The 19,981-nt window shown below is 31.6% G+C and overlaps 1 protein-coding gene across 2 annotated transcripts; it reads right to left on the bottom strand.

Annotated features, from left to right (window-relative positions):
- Positions 1-1,801: 1,801 nt before the first annotated feature.
- LOC127710087 (uncharacterized) lies at positions 1,802-19,569 on the bottom strand. Of its 2 annotated transcripts, XM_052215834.1 has the most exons (6): positions 19,460-19,569; positions 14,277-14,369; positions 8,871-9,548; positions 8,149-8,205; positions 3,492-3,567; positions 1,802-2,354 (listed from the first exon to the last, which is right to left on the bottom strand). In XM_052215834.1, the coding sequence occupies exons 2-6, from the start codon at positions 14,347-14,349 to the stop codon at positions 2,069-2,071; spliced, it is 1,170 nt and encodes a 389-aa protein (XP_052071794.1). In that variant the 5' UTR covers positions 14,350-14,369; positions 19,460-19,569; the 3' UTR covers positions 1,802-2,068. The 2 variants fall into 2 exon arrangements, with proteins under 2 accessions (XP_052071794.1, XP_052071795.1); XM_052215835.1 differs by lacking the exon at positions 19,460-19,569 and having other exon boundaries at positions 14,277-14,377.
- Between the last annotated feature and the right edge of the window lie 412 nt (positions 19,570-19,981).

The following is a 19,981-nucleotide window of genomic DNA, read 5'->3' as shown; positions in this document are numbered from 1 at the left end:
TTTTTTGTAGTAATCTATCAAGTGATTTATAGTTTCATCAGTGTAGGTGTTGATAGATATGTATTTTTTGTTATAGGATGTTAGGTGGCATATGCCTAGCAAGACATATCCATATAGCTCCTAATTCTCTAGTTTTGATATTTAGGGTTGATTATAACCATTTAAGTCGGTCAACTATTTTAGCATCAATCTTGCACCACCAAATAATTTCTTTTTCTACTGTGTTTGATCTGTTTACATGTTTACATGGTTTTTGAGCCAGTTGCCTTTTCTGTCCGAAAAAACGACATGTGTATATTCCTTTTGTGTGGTTGGCTGTTCTTTTGCGTTGTTTAGGAATTTTACAAGTTTGGAGTTTGACGTTTGCTAGTTATTAATTTTATTAATTCTTTACAAAGTGATATGTTTGGGATGGTTTATTAGCTGATTAATTTAATTGCCATTAGCTATTTCCCCAGTATTTCCATAAAAACCTTCACGTAAAAAAAGTCCTTGAAATCTTACTAATTTCATTCTTTCACAGCTGCCTGTGTATGTTAAGAATTCCTTACAATATCATTACATATATTATATATCGGAAAGTTGAGACTTTGTCCATTTGTATATTTCACAGTATAAATAACGAATCAAAAGATTTATCAGTACTGTTACTATAAGTATCCGTAACACATAATATATTATTGCTACTGATAATTTACGTGTCTTTTTAATCTTGTGCACTTAAATACACCAGGAATGGAACCTACTATTGCTGTATCTAAAAAACCACTAAAAACCATCAGTAATGCTAAAGCTTTATGGTTTTAGTGCAAAATCCTTCGTCCATTCCATTTATGTTTTCTCTTTGAAGATCGCTTAAATTTGCGTAAAAAGAAGACTATGCCCAGGGGCAATAACAAACTAAATTTCGAAATAAAACGTACAATGAAATCGGTAAAAAGACGAAGAGACAGACAATTGTCCAGAATACTAGATACTGAGAAAAACGAGTCGAACAAATTATTTGTGGTAAACTCATGTTGTTAAAAGTTAAATTAAATCTTTAAGTACGATTTTTATTTTATTTGAATAAACGTTCAGAACTATTCACAATCATTTCAGAGCTCAAATTACGTACACACGATGCTGTGATACTTTTAAAGAGAGGCGAACGATAATAAAGGGGAATTCAAACTCAATTTATAATCGAAAACAAAATACGAAAACGACCTAAAGATTGACAACAGTATATTAAACACAACATCGTGTTGCTCATGTAAGTACTAATCCGGTGATAAGTCTTAATTGGTAAGTCACATTCGAAGAAAATACGAAGGAATTGTGATTTCGACAGTTGGAATATATCCGTCGTCATCTGAGAAACAGATATTCCATAACAGTCTACCAACTCGTGTGATGGCGTCCTTTAAATTTTCAAAGGGACGATTTCAACTCACCACTTGGAAATCTTGGTTTAATAGCTTCCTTGTGAGCACCGATCCTCTCTCAAGGAGATCATGACTGGAAATGCAAGCTCTGAAATATCGTATCAACTTGGAGATATAAAATCCATATGCAGGCGCTGCTCGAATCGAGGGTGATTTGGTTTAAAAAAAAATATTCTATCTGATGCATTTTTATAACATTAAGCTTTTCATATCCTTGAAAAGCATTGATGAACAATTTCAGATATTGTGCTGCAGAACTTTGGACATTCTCATTGGTCCATGCAGTATTTCCTAAGTCTCTGAGACCTGATTTACGAGGCCTTAAACTTGATTGTTGAATAGGTCTTCTAGATAAAATACTTAACTCTAAACACTAATTTGCAATATCATAAACATATATACATGTTCAGTGTTTTGTACTCAAGATAATTTTGTTTCTTTGATGCCTTGATTGGTTCTCTTTGACACGCAATGATTTGTCACATAAATGCACTAATGTTCTGGCCATTTTGCCATTTTGTCTTTACCGATTTCTATATCTTTCAATAGTGCTTTACATGTTTCCAGTTTTTTTTTAATTTATTTTGACACACATTGAGAATTGTTTTCGTCAAGGTATTGTCTGTCGTCAAATAAGAAGTTTATTTCATATCCTGTTTTTGTTCCACGACTTCATATTGATCATTATTCGATTCCCTATTTCCTAATCCTATTTGGTCAAGGTCAACATATTCATTTGCGGCGTAGTCATATTCAGAGTTAGACACAGCACGACTGCCTGATACACTAGCAACATTCATGTATGGTTTTTTACTATTTTCTAGGGTATGATACTCGTGGCTTTGGTCGTTCTTTGTTGGAATTGTATAGTCATCTGAAGTAATATCATTTTTGAAAATGTCCCTTTTTTCACTCGTAACAATATATCTAAAATTCAATATAAATTTTATAATTAACATCTCATTCAAATTAACGATAAACTGTAGAATTTGTGCAAAAAAATACAACAAAATCTTTCCAACCATTATAAAAATTATAAAAATAAGGAGATGAGGTATTGTTGCTGTTATTGTTGCTGTTATTGTGTTAATATTGAAATAATACATATTTAAATTTATAATTTATGGTATGATGCCGATCGGCTGCGATTATTTATCATAAGAGGGTCAAAGTATATACATGTATATTTATGTCATATACACATGTCGATTTCGAATTTTAGATAAACAAGAAACCTAGGCATAGATATATATCTAATCGTCAACTATATACCGTAATTGTTCACCGTGATAAATGGATATCTCACAGCCAGCAGAGACTACAACATACGTGTAGCATCAAACATTGATCATTTTGTATATCTTGAACAAAAATATGGAGAAACTTTAACAAGTTTATATAAATGTAAATCAAACCACATCTCCTTATTTTTATAATTATCAATTAAATTCAGCTATTATATGTATGGAAAACATCACTGTTTTAGCCAAAAGGAAACGAAAACAAAAACAAAAATAAAGAAAATTCTTTTCCGCATTTAGGACTGAAATTTGAAACAAAAGTCTAGAACAAAAATTTTAGTTTTCAAAGGACTTTTTTTGGATTTATGCTCTTCAAACATTTTATTTTGAGTACACATCAACGGAAAGGTTATTCCAAAACGATGTGTCGTTTGGACATAATTCCGTTACCGTTAATGTATCATACTATTTTTACAATCACTAGGTCGGTACTGGTGCTTGCCGATTATTAGTCTTCTTATATTCTTATTTCGAAAGTACTCGATAAAGGTTAATCATGAACACGTGCCGTGTTAACGTATCTCAGTATTGCATTTCTTCTTCTATAGACAATTGATTTCTTTATTTTAGAAACACTATTTTGCCATTGATGCCGGTGATTTAAAATGTTCATCTAAGGGCCTGCCACAAGAATACAATATCTTTAATATTTTTTTTATATATAATTCGAATAACGGAACTTAAACGTTTTTGTTAAAACTGTTAAAAATTCGTTTATATAAATATATAAAACGTAATAAAATGTGAAGCAGAAACTGAATACCTTTTTATAAATATTACTGCTACGACGCCAACACATATTAACAGTACCAAACCGATCACCAGTCCGATTATCATCCCTAAAAACAAATAAACCATAATTAATGGCGCTCAAAATGTATTTCTGTAAACATTCAATATGTGCTCTCATGGTCGAATGTAGGAAAATTACGTAATATATACCTACTTGGTAATGACTGTATATAAATTAGAAGCTTGAAATAACCTAATAAAATAGCCAAATAAATCATAAAGATTTAAATCAAAAGTCGAGTCAGCGTGAAATCATCATTGGAAGTTGTTGAACAATTTTTCTCATATTTGAAATATCTGTTAGGTTCTTCATATAATATCCGCAACGGAGAGAGAGAGAGAGAGAGAGAGAGAGAGAGAGAGAGACGTGGGCATCCATATTTTTTTTTATTGAAAGCAGCTATAAAAATAAAGGTTTTCTTTGACAGATAGACAGACCACTTGTCATTCTCACGTTACCAACGTTATATATTATGGAACGCCACAGCTGTCTTATGATGAACTCTGATATTACGTTATGTTGTTTTATTATTACTTGATGATGTTTGTCTTTACATAATATGGTTTTGACATTACGTAATGATGTTTTGATATAACTCAATATGGAATAGTCATTACTTAATGATATTTCGATATTACACGATATGGTTTCGTATTGACTTGACATAGTTTTGTCATTACTTAATATAGTTTTGTCATAACTAGATATGGTTTCCCCATAATTTAATGTGGTTGTGTCATAAGGCAATGTGGTTTTAACATAACTTGATGTGTATGTGACTTAACGTAATGTAGTTGTTTCATTACATGATGTGGTATTGTTTTTTCGTAATGATGATTCTCGAACTCTACCTTTAAATGTGACTCAAAATCGAAGTTCAACTCGAAACTCAATGCTTACTAGAACTTTAATTCTACTAATGGCTTGAATTCTAACTCGAAATTGAAGACTAACTCAAAGTTTAACTCGAACAGTAACCCAAACTTTAATTTGAACTCTAACTTGATGGATGGCCACACTCATCCAAGGCGCATAAAACATGGAAATCTATTTTGCAAAATAGAACTAGTTTTTCCGAATTGGTCACGTGGTTTTACCTCATCAAGTAATGTGATAACCACATCAAAGAATGACAGGACCACATCAAATACTGAAACAAACACATCATGTAGTGTAAAATCGTCAAATTTTGAAACATCATTACGTAATGTTAAAGCCATATAAAGAATTGGCAAATCATCATTACGAAATAGCAAAACCACATCATGTAATGAAACAACTACATTACGTTACAGATCAAGTAATGTTAAAACCACATTGCCTAATGACACAACCACATTAAATAATGGTGAAACCACATCGAGTAATGACAAAACCATATTAAGTAATGACAAAACTATATCAAGTCAATACGAAACCATATCGTGTAATATCGAAATATCATTAAGTAATGACTATTCCATATTGAGTTATATCAAAACATCATTACGTAATGTCAAAACCATATTAAATAAAGACAAAATATCATCAAGTAATAATAAAACAACAAGGATTATTTCGCTCTTTTTTATGCAGAAATCTAAACATAAGAAAACATACAAAAACATAAGATAGTATGCATTGTATACCCGAATTCGTTTAAGAAAGGTACAAAATCAAAATCATGGTGTTGAGCAGCAAGAAATGCATTTATTTCAGATTTATTGAAAAATCTATTGCTTTTGTGGAAAATTTCGTAGTTTAAACAAGTCCCATTCAATTCTACAGATCAAAATGATTTAAGTTAGGACTGTCGTTTACATAGACTATTCTTATACTTAAAAGATTGTTCTAGCAAGAAATAAAATCAGTATAGTTAACGTCGTATATATTTTAAACGATTACGTCGTCTTTTTTTATTTATCTAAAAAAACGAAAAGAGAGTAGTATTGATGACGTTAGTTTCGAGCATTTTTTGAAAGCATGGTGCTAACATGGATAATACACGTAAGTATTATTTCATGTGAAATGACCATCCTTGGCTTAATATAACATGCTTTGAATGCAATTTTGTTTAGATTATTTTTACCAAAATACATACGTTTGTGATCACCTCACTACGAAGTGAAGAAATAGTAATATAGGAATTGCATATAAGGTTGGCGACTGTTAAAACTTTTAAACCCGCAGCATTTTTATGCACCTGTCCGAAGTCAGGAGCCTGTTGCTCAGTGATTGTCATTTGCTGGTGTGGTTCATAGATGTTTCTCGTTTCTCGTTTTTATATAGATTAGACCGTTGGTTTTCCGGTTTGAATTGTTTTGCACTAATCATTTAGGACCCTTTATAGCTTGCTTTTCTGTATGAGCCAAGGCTCCGTGTTGAAGGCCATACTTTGACCTATAATTATCAACTTTTTACACATTATGACTTGGTTGGAGAGTTGTCTCATTGGCACTCATACCACATCTTCTTAATATTTACATTATTACTATCTTTTCATATTAAGAACAAATAGCGCAACACAATTCATGTGATACGCTATTTTGTTTTCTTTTCCGAAACTTTCGTTTTAAGCAAGAAACTTTAAGATTTTAAGACATATGAAACGGTGTAATATTTTACATTTATTGTCTGATACTCTTGAGAGTAATAGCAATAAATTAAAAAAAACTGTTTGGTTTGAAAGTTTCGAGAATTTATATACAAAGATACATATAACTTAACCAAATGTTTTATATAGGATGAAGAAAACGGACATGGACTTAATGTAACTGCTGTTTGATGTCGGGCATAATCTTGTACAATTTAAAAATATATTTCTTTATTATGCTCACAAATCTTAAAAAAATTCCTTAAATGTAATGAACAACAACCTATATTCACAGGGCAACTCTATACAATATAACAGACGTGTTAGTCAGAGACTGATTACATAATTGATAAACTAACAAATGATAACGTTTTAAAGATGTCGGCTACATACAAACGAGACAGAAACCACAAGAAGACATATAGAGTGCAGCATAAAATCTGAGAACAGGAAGTTTCAACAAATGTGTAAATAATTGTTTGCTTTTTTTCATACAATGCACTATCACATTTTCACGATATATTATCAGGCTATAGACGGAAATGTTATAAGTATATCTCCAAATGAATGACAAAAATTTAATTCAATAATGATACATAAAAGTCAAGTATTAAGTACAGCGATATTGACTTAAACTTTTAACAAAGCAGAACTCGAAGCTTATATTTACTTTCTGAAATAATGAAAAGCTTGATATTGTTGTGACATTCATTTTTATGCCTACCGACGACAGAAGGGATGCCTTATGTTTTCCGTTCTGTGTGCCCATTTGTTCAAGTTAAAGTTTTTTGTTAGTCCGTCCCGTATCAGGTTAAGGTTTTTGTTTAAGTCGTTTAACATCTACTTGAAATTTTGGACAATTGTTATGCCCCAACTTCGATAGTAGAGGGGCATTATGTTTTTCGGTCTGTGTGTCCGTTCGTTCGTTCGTCCGTTCATCCGTCTGTCCCGCTTCAGGTTAAAGTTTTTGGTCAAGGTACTTTTTTGATGAAGTTGAAGTCCAATCAACTTGCAACTTAGTACACATGTTCCCTATGATTTGATCTTTCTAATTTTAATGCCAAATTAGAGTTTTGACCCCCAATATCACGGTCCACTGAACATAGAAAATGATAGTGCGAGTGGGGCATCCGTGTACTATGGACACATTCTTGTTCCTTATGATATGAGTTGTTCATATTTTATAGCAGATAACGGGTTTGGCCCCCGATAACACTCTTTAATAAAATTGAAATGTGATAGTTTGAAATTAGTACATTCTCAGGTTACGGTTAATGTTCAAGATAGTTGACCATGAAGTTTTGGTCACATCTTTTGAAACGATGAATTCATGGTTCACTGAACAAGGACATAGGATGGAGTTATTGTGCATGGTCTCCAATGAAGACATATTCTTGTAGTTCTATGAGAATGTCAATTTTCATGTAGATATTTTTCTTCCTTTTTCTATATTTTCCCTGCTAAGTAGTTTTGTTCTCACTGTGCTATAATCTGGATTATACACAGCTAAGATTTTATTATTAAGCAATCTTGAAATGATCATAAAGGGATACTATATAGAATATTGTGACATTGCATTTTTCAACCAGATAATATAAAAAACAAATTGGACACAAATAGAAGAAAGAAACTATCACAAGCAGCAAAATTTCTGCTTTCTTATCAGCATTAGGACCAATCAGCAAAGCTGTGAAACTAATGAGGAAAAACTGAAAGTGTTAATTGTAAAATAGAGCAGCTCAGATATAAAAAGGATAAATTCATGATTGATTAGGAATTTCTGAATGTCAGTAATAAAGGGCTGCCTTGCAAAAAGGTTAGATCAGTTTATTTTCGAAGTAAAAATCTAAATTTGACGGAGTGGTTTATTGATATGATTGTGACAGTTAAGTGACGCAAGAATTTCCAAACTATGTAATTATGCTAAATGTCTGTATATGGCTGTTTGAAACGTGGATACTGCTTTTTATGTTATCTGTGATAACAAAAATAAAACGTAACCAACTAAAAAAAAAATCGAATACAAGTATGATGAAGTGATATTGATGTTTTTACCTGTATTTCCCATATCTCCAATATCTTCCTCATGTGCTGCAGAATTTGTTAAAAGCCCTGGAAGAACATGTTTTTAAATATATTGTTTTCTTTAAAATTTGCTCTAAATAATTACAATTGTCAATGAGTTAAGGGCAATAACTCCTAAAGAAGACAACTAACAATGTCATTTATTTGCAGATCTTGTCTTGCTGATCATTGTTGCTGTATAAAGTATTAGAATTCTCAAGATTATAAGCAAAAATAAAAATAAATGGTAAAATTCGTCATTAAGCTAGGGTAACCTCTAATACTCGTTCTGTCAGTTTTGATGTAGATAAACGGGTGGTAGATCAATCATTCTGAAAAGGGGAGAAATAAGATAAAATAACCATTTTTACCCCGCTACATATCCAAGTACCTGTCATAGGAAAGCAACCTCGTCGATGATAATTGTCATAGATCAAACATATATTTTAATACTTGTATGTTATTTTCGATAATTTGGTGTTGGTAGCACATTTTGTTAGTTTTCGTTCAATGTATTCACTTTTTATACTCCATTCAAGTCCTATCACTTATTGAAAGAAGAATCGTTATTCTTCTGGGAAGCTACTAATAACGATAAAAGATAGACATGAATCCTTTTCAAATTACATGGTATTTAGACGACGACGAATACATTATCATATATAGTACGATTTTATCATGCTTGTAAATGCTCTAAAAGAGTTAATACATACCAGACGGTAATCCTAAAGCTACTTTGATATTAGATACAGAATATGATGTCATAAATCCACCACAACCTCCCATATGCATTTCAAAATCAAAATAAAATTCACTACCCATGGATAAACTGTTATCTATTAATGATGAATAATCCATCCAACCGGTCATAAAGATGTCTGAATTACCAACTCTTCTCGGATGGCTACTATTCGGATTAAAATAGAAAGTAATGTAACTATTTGGATTAGCGTCACAGTTTCTGAAGGTAAAATCCCTGTCTCCAGCACGGTATCCTTGTATAGTTTTGTCTCTTGTCAAGCTAATTGGTAAAAATCCGAGAAACAAATATGGCGACATATAATCGGCATTTTTGCTTTGAGGTCCTTGGTATGAAGTATGGTTGTTATATCCGAAGTAGAGGTCAGACTTATTTTGATATCCTGTCAAATTTTCTACAGTAACTTCATTTTGTGTACCGTTGTTCCACCTGATACGGATTTTAGCAAAGTTTCTAGCGGTGTATAATTTTGACATGTCAATTGGTGTGTTATACGACGACTTTGATATAAATGTATACACCCAATATCCCTCGAAGAAGCAATATACCTTAACAGGTTTTTCGTTATGATAAAGTACGTATTCTCCACTGTTATTTCGATTCTTTGACAAGTATACTTCTTTGCAGGAACCTGAAAGTAGTTTCGATACTTTAAACATGTAACATTCTATAAGAAAGTTAGGCCCCTGAGTTCTGTTTCCACTCTTGCAAGTTTCAAAAAGTCTTTTAATCTTTACTTGAATTCACAGTATTACCGTTCCACATCAGTCTGGCATAGGTGTATTTTAAAATCGCCTAAAGATAGCCCAAAACCGATTTTTTTTCTTCAAATTTCGAATATTTTTTACGAAATATGTATGATGCCAAGCTTATAAGAGAGGCGAAAGATACCAAAGGGACATTCAAACTCATAAGTCGAAAATAAACTGACAACGCCATGACAAACAATAGTACACAAAACACAACATAGAAAACTAAAGACTGAGCAACACGAACCCCACCAAAAACTGGGGGTGATCTCAGGTGCTCCGGAAGGGTAAACAGATTCTGCTCCACATGTGGCACCCGTCGTGTTGCTCATGTTAGTACACACCCGGTAATAAGTCTAATTCGGTAGGTCGCATTCGGGAAAAGGGGACGGGATTGTAGTTACGGCATTAGGAACATATTCGCTATCATCTGTGAAACGGATATTACGTAACGGTCAACCAACTCGTGATAGCGTCCGTAAAATTAACGAATGGATGATTTCAACTTCACCAGTCGGAACTTTTGATTTAATAACTTCCTTGTGTGCAGCAACCCTCTATCAAGGAAACCATGATAGGAAATACAAGCCCTGGTGTATCGTATCAACTGGGAGATATATACTCAGTATGCAGGCGCTGCTGGAATGTTGCTATATAAAAATGGAAAGTTCACAGTTGGGAAGTTGAAATCATCTCTTTTGTCATAAAGTTTTGTTTTCAACCGACCTTAATTGTCAATTTCTTGATGTAAGTCAAGATATGAAGCAGACTTAACTGTATCTGTTGTATCCTTTATCTCAAGTTCGATGGGATAGATGCGTTCAACATAGCCACGAAATTTTGAATTATTTGGTGAGAGAACATCATCTATGTAGCGGAAAGTAAAGTTAAAAGATACTGCTAACTTCTTTTCTTTCTTCCTCAGAAGTTCCTGTATGAAGTCAGTCTCATATGAATAAAGGAACAAGTCGGCAAGAAGAGGGGCACAGTTGGTTCCCATGGAAATGCCGATCGTTTCTTGAAAAACACGTCCTCCAAACGTAACAAATATGTTGTCAATCAAGAAATCAAGCATCTCGATGATGACAGTTTCAGAGAACTTTTTGTTAGAATCAGAGTGATTTTTTAAAAAGTAGGATTTATCCCTCCCTAAGACAAGATCCTTGTATCTACGTTGGCCATTCTTTTTTGTGAAACAAAGCAGGACCAACACTTTCAATTTGTCTTTTAGTTTGGAATGGGGAATACTTCTGTAAAGTGGTACATTTTTGTACCTGCTAGCCATCGGGTCTGCCAATTTTTCCGAAGTTCTGTGTTTGAACAAATATATTGCCGAGTTAACGAGCTTCAATACTTTCTAATAATGTAAGATGTAGTAGAGAATTTATAAGAAGTCGTGGATTTGTAAGCGATAGTCAACGAGCGCACTTTAGTCACTACTTCTGTTAAATTCTCTCTTACTTAACATATTTCATGTAAAAGGTCGTATATATAATTGATTGTTGGTTGTTTAACATCCAATGGCAAATATTCCATGCATGTTCAGGACGAGAATAAATTAACATTAAATACAATAGGTAGGTCCTGTCATAGAGGCCGTCCTGGATGATGTTTGGGAAAATTTACTGCAACTGGAAAATGAGGGTAATGGATAGGGACAGAAATTTTGCCTTGCAACAGGCAACATACGGACCCTTCAAAGAGTCTATATAAAGTTCTCCGGGTGTGGGATTTTCTCGCTGTGTTGAAAACCCATTGGGCTGTTTTCTGCTCTTTGGTCGGGTTCTTGTCTCTTTGACACATTTCCCGTTTCCATTCTCAATTTTATTCTGTATATAAATCAAGGGAATTATCTTAAGATAATTTCATTGATTGTCTTTTTATTCCTTTATGCTCGAAAAAATGATTCCTTACATATAAAACCCTTATTTAGGTATCCGCCAAGTTAAAGATAGTCAAAAATAACTTAAAATTTGATACATATTTATTCTACTATTGTTCAGAATGCATGTTCAATCCTTATCTGTAAGACATATTTTATTAACTATTTCGGCAATTATTAGCTATAATAGAAAGCTAAATAATAAATTTGAAAGTGAATAATTCCGTGTGCCTTATCTTTGTGTGTGTGTGTATATATACACTAAAAGACATATTCTAACTCACTTACTACTGTTTTTTCATAAATATGATATATATAGTAATTCAAATCGAATACCCATAATGAATAAGTTTGAGATTTTTTAAGCTAAGGTATATTGTTTAATCGCAGGTAATATAATGTATCTTACTTTTACAACATATGCGGACCTTTATGTAAGTAAGTGTGCGATTGTAGCTGTTATATAGTATTTGGTTAAATATATAGTTTCCTTTCAGTATTGACATGATGTTTACTTAAACATATTTTGACCAAGAAAAGTAAATGTTTTGATAAGATGAATACAAAACTAATCATGCAATAATCATAAGTAAACATATGCTATGATGATGAAGAAAATTGAAAGTCTTTGAACGTGACAAGTGCATATAACTAGAATGTAATTACCATCATATGAGGGTTCAGTTCAACAAACTGTGTAAGTATATATGTGTGTGTGTGTTTGTGTGTAAGACGAAATTGAAAATCGACCAATACTCAAACTTTAATTTGACCTGTTGACACAATTTTTTTATGCATTTCTGCAATGTTTACTTATTTTGTGTTATATCTCGTCTCACTATTTTTAATATGTACCACCATTGATAATTATTTAGTATGACGATAAATTTTCACTTCTGTACTCGTACTCTGAACAACAAATTTTATTAGTTTTGTAAAAAATGTTTACTTCCGTACTCCTAACAACAAAATTATCATATTTAAATTTACCTGTGTACGTTGTTTTATTTAACTCCATTTTGTATAAGGTAAGAGTTGTCTTATTGACACTCTTCCTACAATTTTTTTTATTACTACCTGTAACGTCTATGTTATATAGGCATCTACGTTTCAATATTGTATTTATATCGTGTCATAAATCAAACTTATTCGTTCAGTGTATGTTTACTTGTTTTTATTTAAATGTCTTTTCGATCGAGTTAAGCCATTTCAATTGATATTTTATAGTGTGTCTTTTTGTGTTGTAATGTTACACTACTGTCTCGGATTAGGGTGAAGGTTGGCACCTGTTAAAACGTTTAAACCCGCTGCATTTTTATGCACCTGTCCTAAGTCAGGAGCCTGTTGTTCAATGGTTGTCGTTTGTTGGTGTGATTTCATAGATGTTTCTCGTTTCTCGTTTTTCTATAGATTAGACCGTTGGTTTTCCTGTTTGAATTGTTTTACACTTGTCGTTTTGGGCCCTTTATAGCCTGCTGTTCGGTTTGAGCCAAGGATCCGTGTTAAAGGCAGTACTTTGACCTATAATTGTTAACTTTTTATACATTGTGACTTGGATGGAGAATTGTCTCATTGGCACTCATACTACATCTTCTTATTTATATTAACATCCGGTATAAACTTTTAAATTTTTTTCTGTTTAATCGTTATTACTATGTTCTGAATTAGAACGATACAATGTTGAACGTTAGCTTCTTTAAATTAACGAATAATGGCCCAAATATATGAATCAACACACAAATTAAACGGAAACAAGAAAAAAATAGACATAATATATATTCTATAAACGAATAAGCCCAATGAGATAGCAATACAGTTTGTTGGCGTGTACAGACAAGTATTTATCAATAAAGCACTTTAATTATTTAAGTTATCAAATGTTGTATGTCAGCAGTCGTGGTCGATTATAATAAAGATAAAAAAAAAAATGCTCAGATTGAAGATAATGATGAGTGTCAAAGAAAATACGCACAAGTTCGAACCAATAATGTGATATATAATATTGAGGGGTAAAAAGTTCCGACAGTTAAATTTGAAAAGCTAGACAATAAGTTAGCTTAAGTTTATACAGTTGATTCCTGAAAAGTCTAAAGTTAGAAAATGGGTTAATCGCTATATATCCTATTCGTTTTGTATATAAATCAGATCGGCTTTATTTTTATCGTTTGAATGATTTTACATTTTTGATTTCGGGACTTTTTAAAGCTTGCTATGCGGTATAGGTTTGTTCATTGTTGAAGGCCACGTACGGTGATAACACAGACACAGAAGTGCTGACTAATGCATGGGCTGGTGATACCTTAGTAGAGCAAAACTCCATCAGCAGTGGCATCAACCCAGCGGTTAGGAAACAAACTCATCAAAGATACCAGGCTTATGATTTTATACGCCAAACGCGAGTTTCGTCCATTGTTGAAAGCCAAACGTTAACCTGTAGTTGTTTACCTCGTTAATTTTGTCATATGGTCTTTAAGGATAGTTGTTTCATGGTAAACATATTGCATTTCTTATTTTCATAATAAATTTATGTTCTGAATATCACACAAAATAATAAAAAAGAAAAGTCCTGGGAACATTTCCAAATATTGCATGAAGTATCATTCTAATTACCAAAACTTCTACATTGAAATAATAACGGATACTACCTGGTTTTATAAATGATAGTTATTGTACTGCTTAGAGAATGCCAACACTTAAAGGGAATTAGTATTTAAATGCAAATACTCACTGAATGCTTCTACATACGGATATAAACATACCAGTACCGTGTAAATGTACAAACTTAGCGAAAGGGTAGACATGTTTTGCTAAAGAGATTCACCTAAAAATAAAATATAAAAATGTTAACGTATATCAATGACTTATACCGTAAAATTTATTTCAGCTTGCCAATTCAGTTGAAAGAGATGTCTAGCAGTCTCTTTTCTGTGGTTTCTAATTGTACTTGAGCGAAACAGTCACTTTAAAATGTCTTACATAAACAGTACAACTCGTTTGAGTGTTAAAAGGAATTATTTTAGCTTACTTTAAAGAATACATCCAATAAGGCATTACATTTATATGACTTACTTTAAATTAGATTTTTTTTTAACAGAGTTTTAACACGTATAAATTCAAAAAAATCCCTAAAATTAAAAAAAACTTTTATGATTTGTAAAAATAACCAGCTGATTCAATGCGATTAGAGTCGATAAAATGGAATGCTGCCTGACAGAATTGGTCGTATTACTGTATATTATCCTTTATATAATACAATTTATTTGAATTCTGAATTTTATGCGAAAGAAAATAAATGCTATAAGTCTGATATTAAAATTTCAAGGCAGGTTATCTTGGTCAAGTGTTTATGATTTTAATTTCATTCAGCGACAATTGGAAGGTTGTTGTGAACCTAAATTATACCTTACTCTATAAAGAATAAATTAAGACACAGCCGATAATGCGATATATGTATGGCAACCAAAGAAACTCTTACAAAAATATTGAAAGGGTTTATACAGCAATAAGAATTAAAGATGTGATACTGAATTGGCAACTAAGCTTCAATGTTATTGTGAAACTAAAAGCGGTGTGAATCAGATGTGGATACAAAAAAGTTCAAAGATATATGTTGTCAGATCATTAAAGATGGTATTTTTGAAATTAATATTGATTTACTCATGGGGTCTTTACATCGGAAATAATCACATTTATTCTAAAATCAGTTGTTGGCATGATACGGGTTCTGTTCTTCTGGTATATATTATGATGGTATTATACTAAACCCCTAACAGGAGGGATTGTGTTTGATTTTCATTTGATGAAGACATAATCTTTCGATCAGTTTAATTGAGGGCTGGAGCTGACATGTCACTAACTGCTAGTAGCCCTTTGTTAATTTATGTTGATAATTGTCATTTTGCTTAGTTTCTTCTGTTACCTATTCTATTATCGGACTCGGACTTCTTTTAAACTGAGTTTTACTGCGCGTATTGCTGTGTATTTGTTTATACCACATTGAATAGAGATAAGGGGAGGGTTGAGATCTCACAAAACATGTTAAACCCCGCCGCATTTTTGCGCTTGTCCCAAATCAGGAACCTCTGGCCTTTGTTTGTCTTGTATTTTTAAAAAATTTTGGTTCATTTGTATGTTTCGGCATTGTCGGTTTTTTCTCAACTAATGAGTTTGAAATTCTCTTTCGTATCTTTCGCCTCTCTTCTACCATGCACATGAGGATTTCAAAATGTTCATATCAAATTTGCTACCACATATGAAATTTGGATTGTTGATAATTTATTATTGAAGGTTTAAAGATCTCAAATGGATTGTAACTACATTATAATATCTATAATGCTTTAAACAAGCAAAAATAGCTTAAGTTGGTACCAAATAAACTCCCTCCCAACGTTTCTTTTGCCTAAGGGACCGGTCAATATTTATTGGGGGGTTGGGACCGGTGCAATTCATATTTCTCCCTTAAACAAATGTATGTCCTACCCTCTGAATATACCAAAAAAAGTTTCTGTCCTATATGAAATATCTAATAAATAAGTATATGTCCTATCTAATCTATGAATAAATCAAACAAACATTAACTTCATTTTTATCAGATTAACATACTAGTAGATCACATATAGTAGTCTTTAAATTTGTCTGGAATTTTAACTGATCTCCTCCTTGAAGAAGGCAAATAAGATTCCTTTTCACTTTCACTGCCACTACTACTACCATTACTACTGTATTCATCATTTAGTATTATTATCATCATTGTCATTATCACTGTCAGAAATGTCATAGGCTCTTATTACAAAGTCATCTTCTTCATCACTTTGGATTTGTTAATTATCTACACTACACACTGCTCAGAGTCTGAAAAGACTAGATTTTGTGCTCACATTTTACTCGACTAGTCTCAACATTTTACTCGACTAGTCTCGACATTGTCTCTACATGTTGATATATTTTATATGAATATATCAAAAAGGGATCAAACATTAAAGAAATTATTAAAATTGTTCTTCTGATTAGTGGTGAAGTATAAAGCAATACCTCCTGCTTGGGGCAAAAAGATCACACCTACCAGAGAGTATTAAATTCTAAATAACATTCATTCAAAATTGCAACACCCTGTTAAACTTAAATCGCAAGGTCTTTTGAATTCACTAGATAAGTAGGTAAACGGACAGAAATTCACAGGACAAAACGTCACAAATTTGATAGGACAAAAAGTCACAAATAATATGTCTATATATACACTTGTTTGAATATTTAATAGAAAGATCTTTAAATATTTACTTTTTATTACATATATTTTTTTTTACAGTTGAGGAAATTGTTCATTAGACTTGATAAATAAAGATTTATTAAATTCTAATCATGCAAAAGATATATTTCTTGGCACCATGAAGCCGGTTAAGTACCAACCCACTTTGACATTTTGTTTTCATAGCAATTTTTTGATCATTATAAATACTTTTTTTTTATATAAATTTTGTTTACAAAGTTGCTCTATATACTAAAGTTCAAGAAAAGTACAAAAATGTTTTTTTTTTAATACGTGTTTTCTTGTTTAAGAAAAATAATCTCAAAACTGAATTGTGACTTTTTGTCCTGTGATTTTTTGTCTGTGACTTTTGGTCCTTTGACTTTCTGTCCTACATTCGAAATGTAATATTCGAGTTTAAGAAAGTATGGCTTTCTTTTTACCTGTAAAACACACATGTACTGATGTAATTAAACCTTATTAAAGTGCTTATTGTATGCCATGTCTTTAAATTTGACAAAAATTATTTAAATTTGATTAAAATAAATTTTTACTGGAACTTTGGAACACATTTCCCTTTTTAAAAGGTTATCAAGGATTGTTATGAAAGTTCTATTATCATGATTATATTAAATTCTTGTTTTAACAAAACAAAGGTGTCATTTAAAATATTTTATAACTTTTTCAAATCAGCTTGGATTTTCATCAAACTTTTCAGCTATCTTTATTATATATTTATCTTACAAAATACCAGGTTGTTTTGTGTTTTGGTGTATTGCTGTCAAATTTAAGGACTTAGTTAATAGGTAAAAAAAGGCTAAAATTTTCAGTTTTGACAAAATTCAGATAGATACCTATAATTTAAATATTTAAATTTGACAGCAATAACCCAAATTACCAAATAACCTGTTTCTTTGTAAGATAAATATATAAAGAAGATAGCTGTAGATTTGGATGAAAATTCAAGTTGCTTTGAAATAGTTATAAAACAATTTAAAGTTTACTATCTGAATTTAGTATGAACTGCAAATTCTAGCTTTTTGTGAACTAGATTAATTTAATCCTTAAATTTGACAGCAATACACCAAACTACATAACAACCTGGGATTCAGTAAGATCAATATATAACTGAGATAGTTGTAGAGTTTGATGAAAATCCAAGTTGATTTGAAAAAGTTATAAAAAACATTAAAGTGTACTATCTGAATTGAGTCCAAACTGCAAATTCTAGCTTTTTTTTACCTAGATTAATTTAATATATATATTTGACAGCAATACCCCAAACTACACAACGACCTGGGATTCAGTAAGATCAATATATAACTGAGATAACTGTAGAGTTTGATGAAAATCCAAGTTGATTTGAAAAAGTTATAAAAAACATTAAAGTGTACTATCTGAATTTAGTCCGAAAGGCAAATTCTATCTTTTTTTACCTAGATTAATTTATTCCTTAAATTTGACAGCAATACACCAAACTACATAACGACCTGGGATTCAGTAAGATCAATATATAACTGAGATAGCTGTATAGTTTGATGAAAATCCAAGTTGATTTGAAAAAGTTATAAAAAAAATTAAAGTGTACTATCTGAATTGAGTCCAAATTGCAAATTCTAGCTTTTTTTTACCTAGATTAATTTTATCCTTAAATTTGACAGCAATACCCCAAACTACATAACAACCTGGGATTCAGTAAGATCAATATATAACTGAGATTGCTTTAGAGTTTGATGAAAATCCAAGTTGATTTAAAAAAGTTATAAAAAAACATTAAAGTGTACTATCTGAATTTAGTCCGAAATGCAAATTCTATCTTTTTTTTACCTAGATTAATATTCCTTAAATTTGACAGCAATACACCAAACTACATAACGACCTGGGATTCAGTAAGATCAATATATAACTAAGATAGCTGTATAGTTTGATGAAAATCCAAGTTGATTTGAAAAAGTCATAAAAATAATTAAAGAATTTAATCAAAATTTGTTTACCTATTAATTTAATTCTTTAATTTCAAAGCAATGATCGAACCAAACTACCAAAAAAACTGGAATTTTGTTAGATCTATATTTAATTTAGTTATAGATGGGCTGATTTACACCATATGTTACTTGTTTGTTTCTCAATTATCTTGTTTATTTTGTTGTAATTTAATTTGTATAGCCTATTTTCTACATACATACATATGCCATAAAAATAATGCTGTCCTATCAGTGCTGAAACCTAAAAAAGCAGAAGTCCTATCAAAAATTAAGTTAAAAAAATGTGTGTCCTTCTGCGTTTTGCACCGGTCCTAACCCCCAATAAATTTTGACCGGTCCCTAATAACATTAACGGTACCAATTTTCCTGCACCAGATGCGCATTTCGACAATTATAACCAAGCTATGTTAACTCTGTTTCTTTTATGTTGATCGTTTGTTCTTTTTACTTATTCTAGGGTGGAACATTGTGTACTAATTAATTTAATGGCGTAGCAAATACGTAACCATTACTTATAAAAATTAACGGTGTTCTATTACGGTAAATTTATGTTAATTTAGGGGAACTGTCGTTCAAGATGTGGCGGTATATAATTATCACTGATACAAACTGAAGGTTAATGTTGATTGTCAGACACATCAAAATATACACACCTTTGTGTAAAAGAGCATAAATATTTACCTGATGATGTTTATTTCTTTTCCAAATGAGAACTACACACGGATGTAGTTGTCACACGACTGTTACAAAAATAGATAACGCCTGAATCAGAAAACACGACATTAAAATCGTTTTTAAATTATCAAGGATGCAGGTTAGTGATTTAAAAATGTCATCCTAACGGGATACGACGTTTTGTGCGATTCTTCATTTATATTAAAGAGTTGTTTATATCCGTTTGAAGCCATTTCTATGCATCTTTTGATGAGACATATTTGTTGCTGAAGGGAAATTCATCTCTTGAATTAAAACGCTTTAAAAAGGTTGAAATGCGTGTTTTAATTCGTTTCTCGTTCGAATATAAAGTATTTAAACCTAAAACCACTACACTTACGTTAACATGTATAAAAATAAAAACCACCATATTCAGGAATTATGATTCCATGTAACAAGTGTGCAGCTTACTTTATTAATTTCATTTACAAGACAATGTACTACTAGGTTAATAAAGACAAGTCCGTCACATATCTGCACTGGCAGCTG

Source organism: Mytilus californianus, unplaced genomic scaffold (genome assembly GCF_021869535.1).
Source record: "Mytilus californianus isolate M0D057914Y unplaced genomic scaffold, xbMytCali1.0.p SCAF_7, whole genome shotgun sequence".
In the NCBI taxonomy this organism is placed as follows: domain Eukaryota; kingdom Metazoa; phylum Mollusca; class Bivalvia; order Mytilida; family Mytilidae; genus Mytilus; species Mytilus californianus.
Note: the sequence above shows the minus strand (reverse complement) of the source record. Positions and strands in the feature narration are given on the sequence as shown.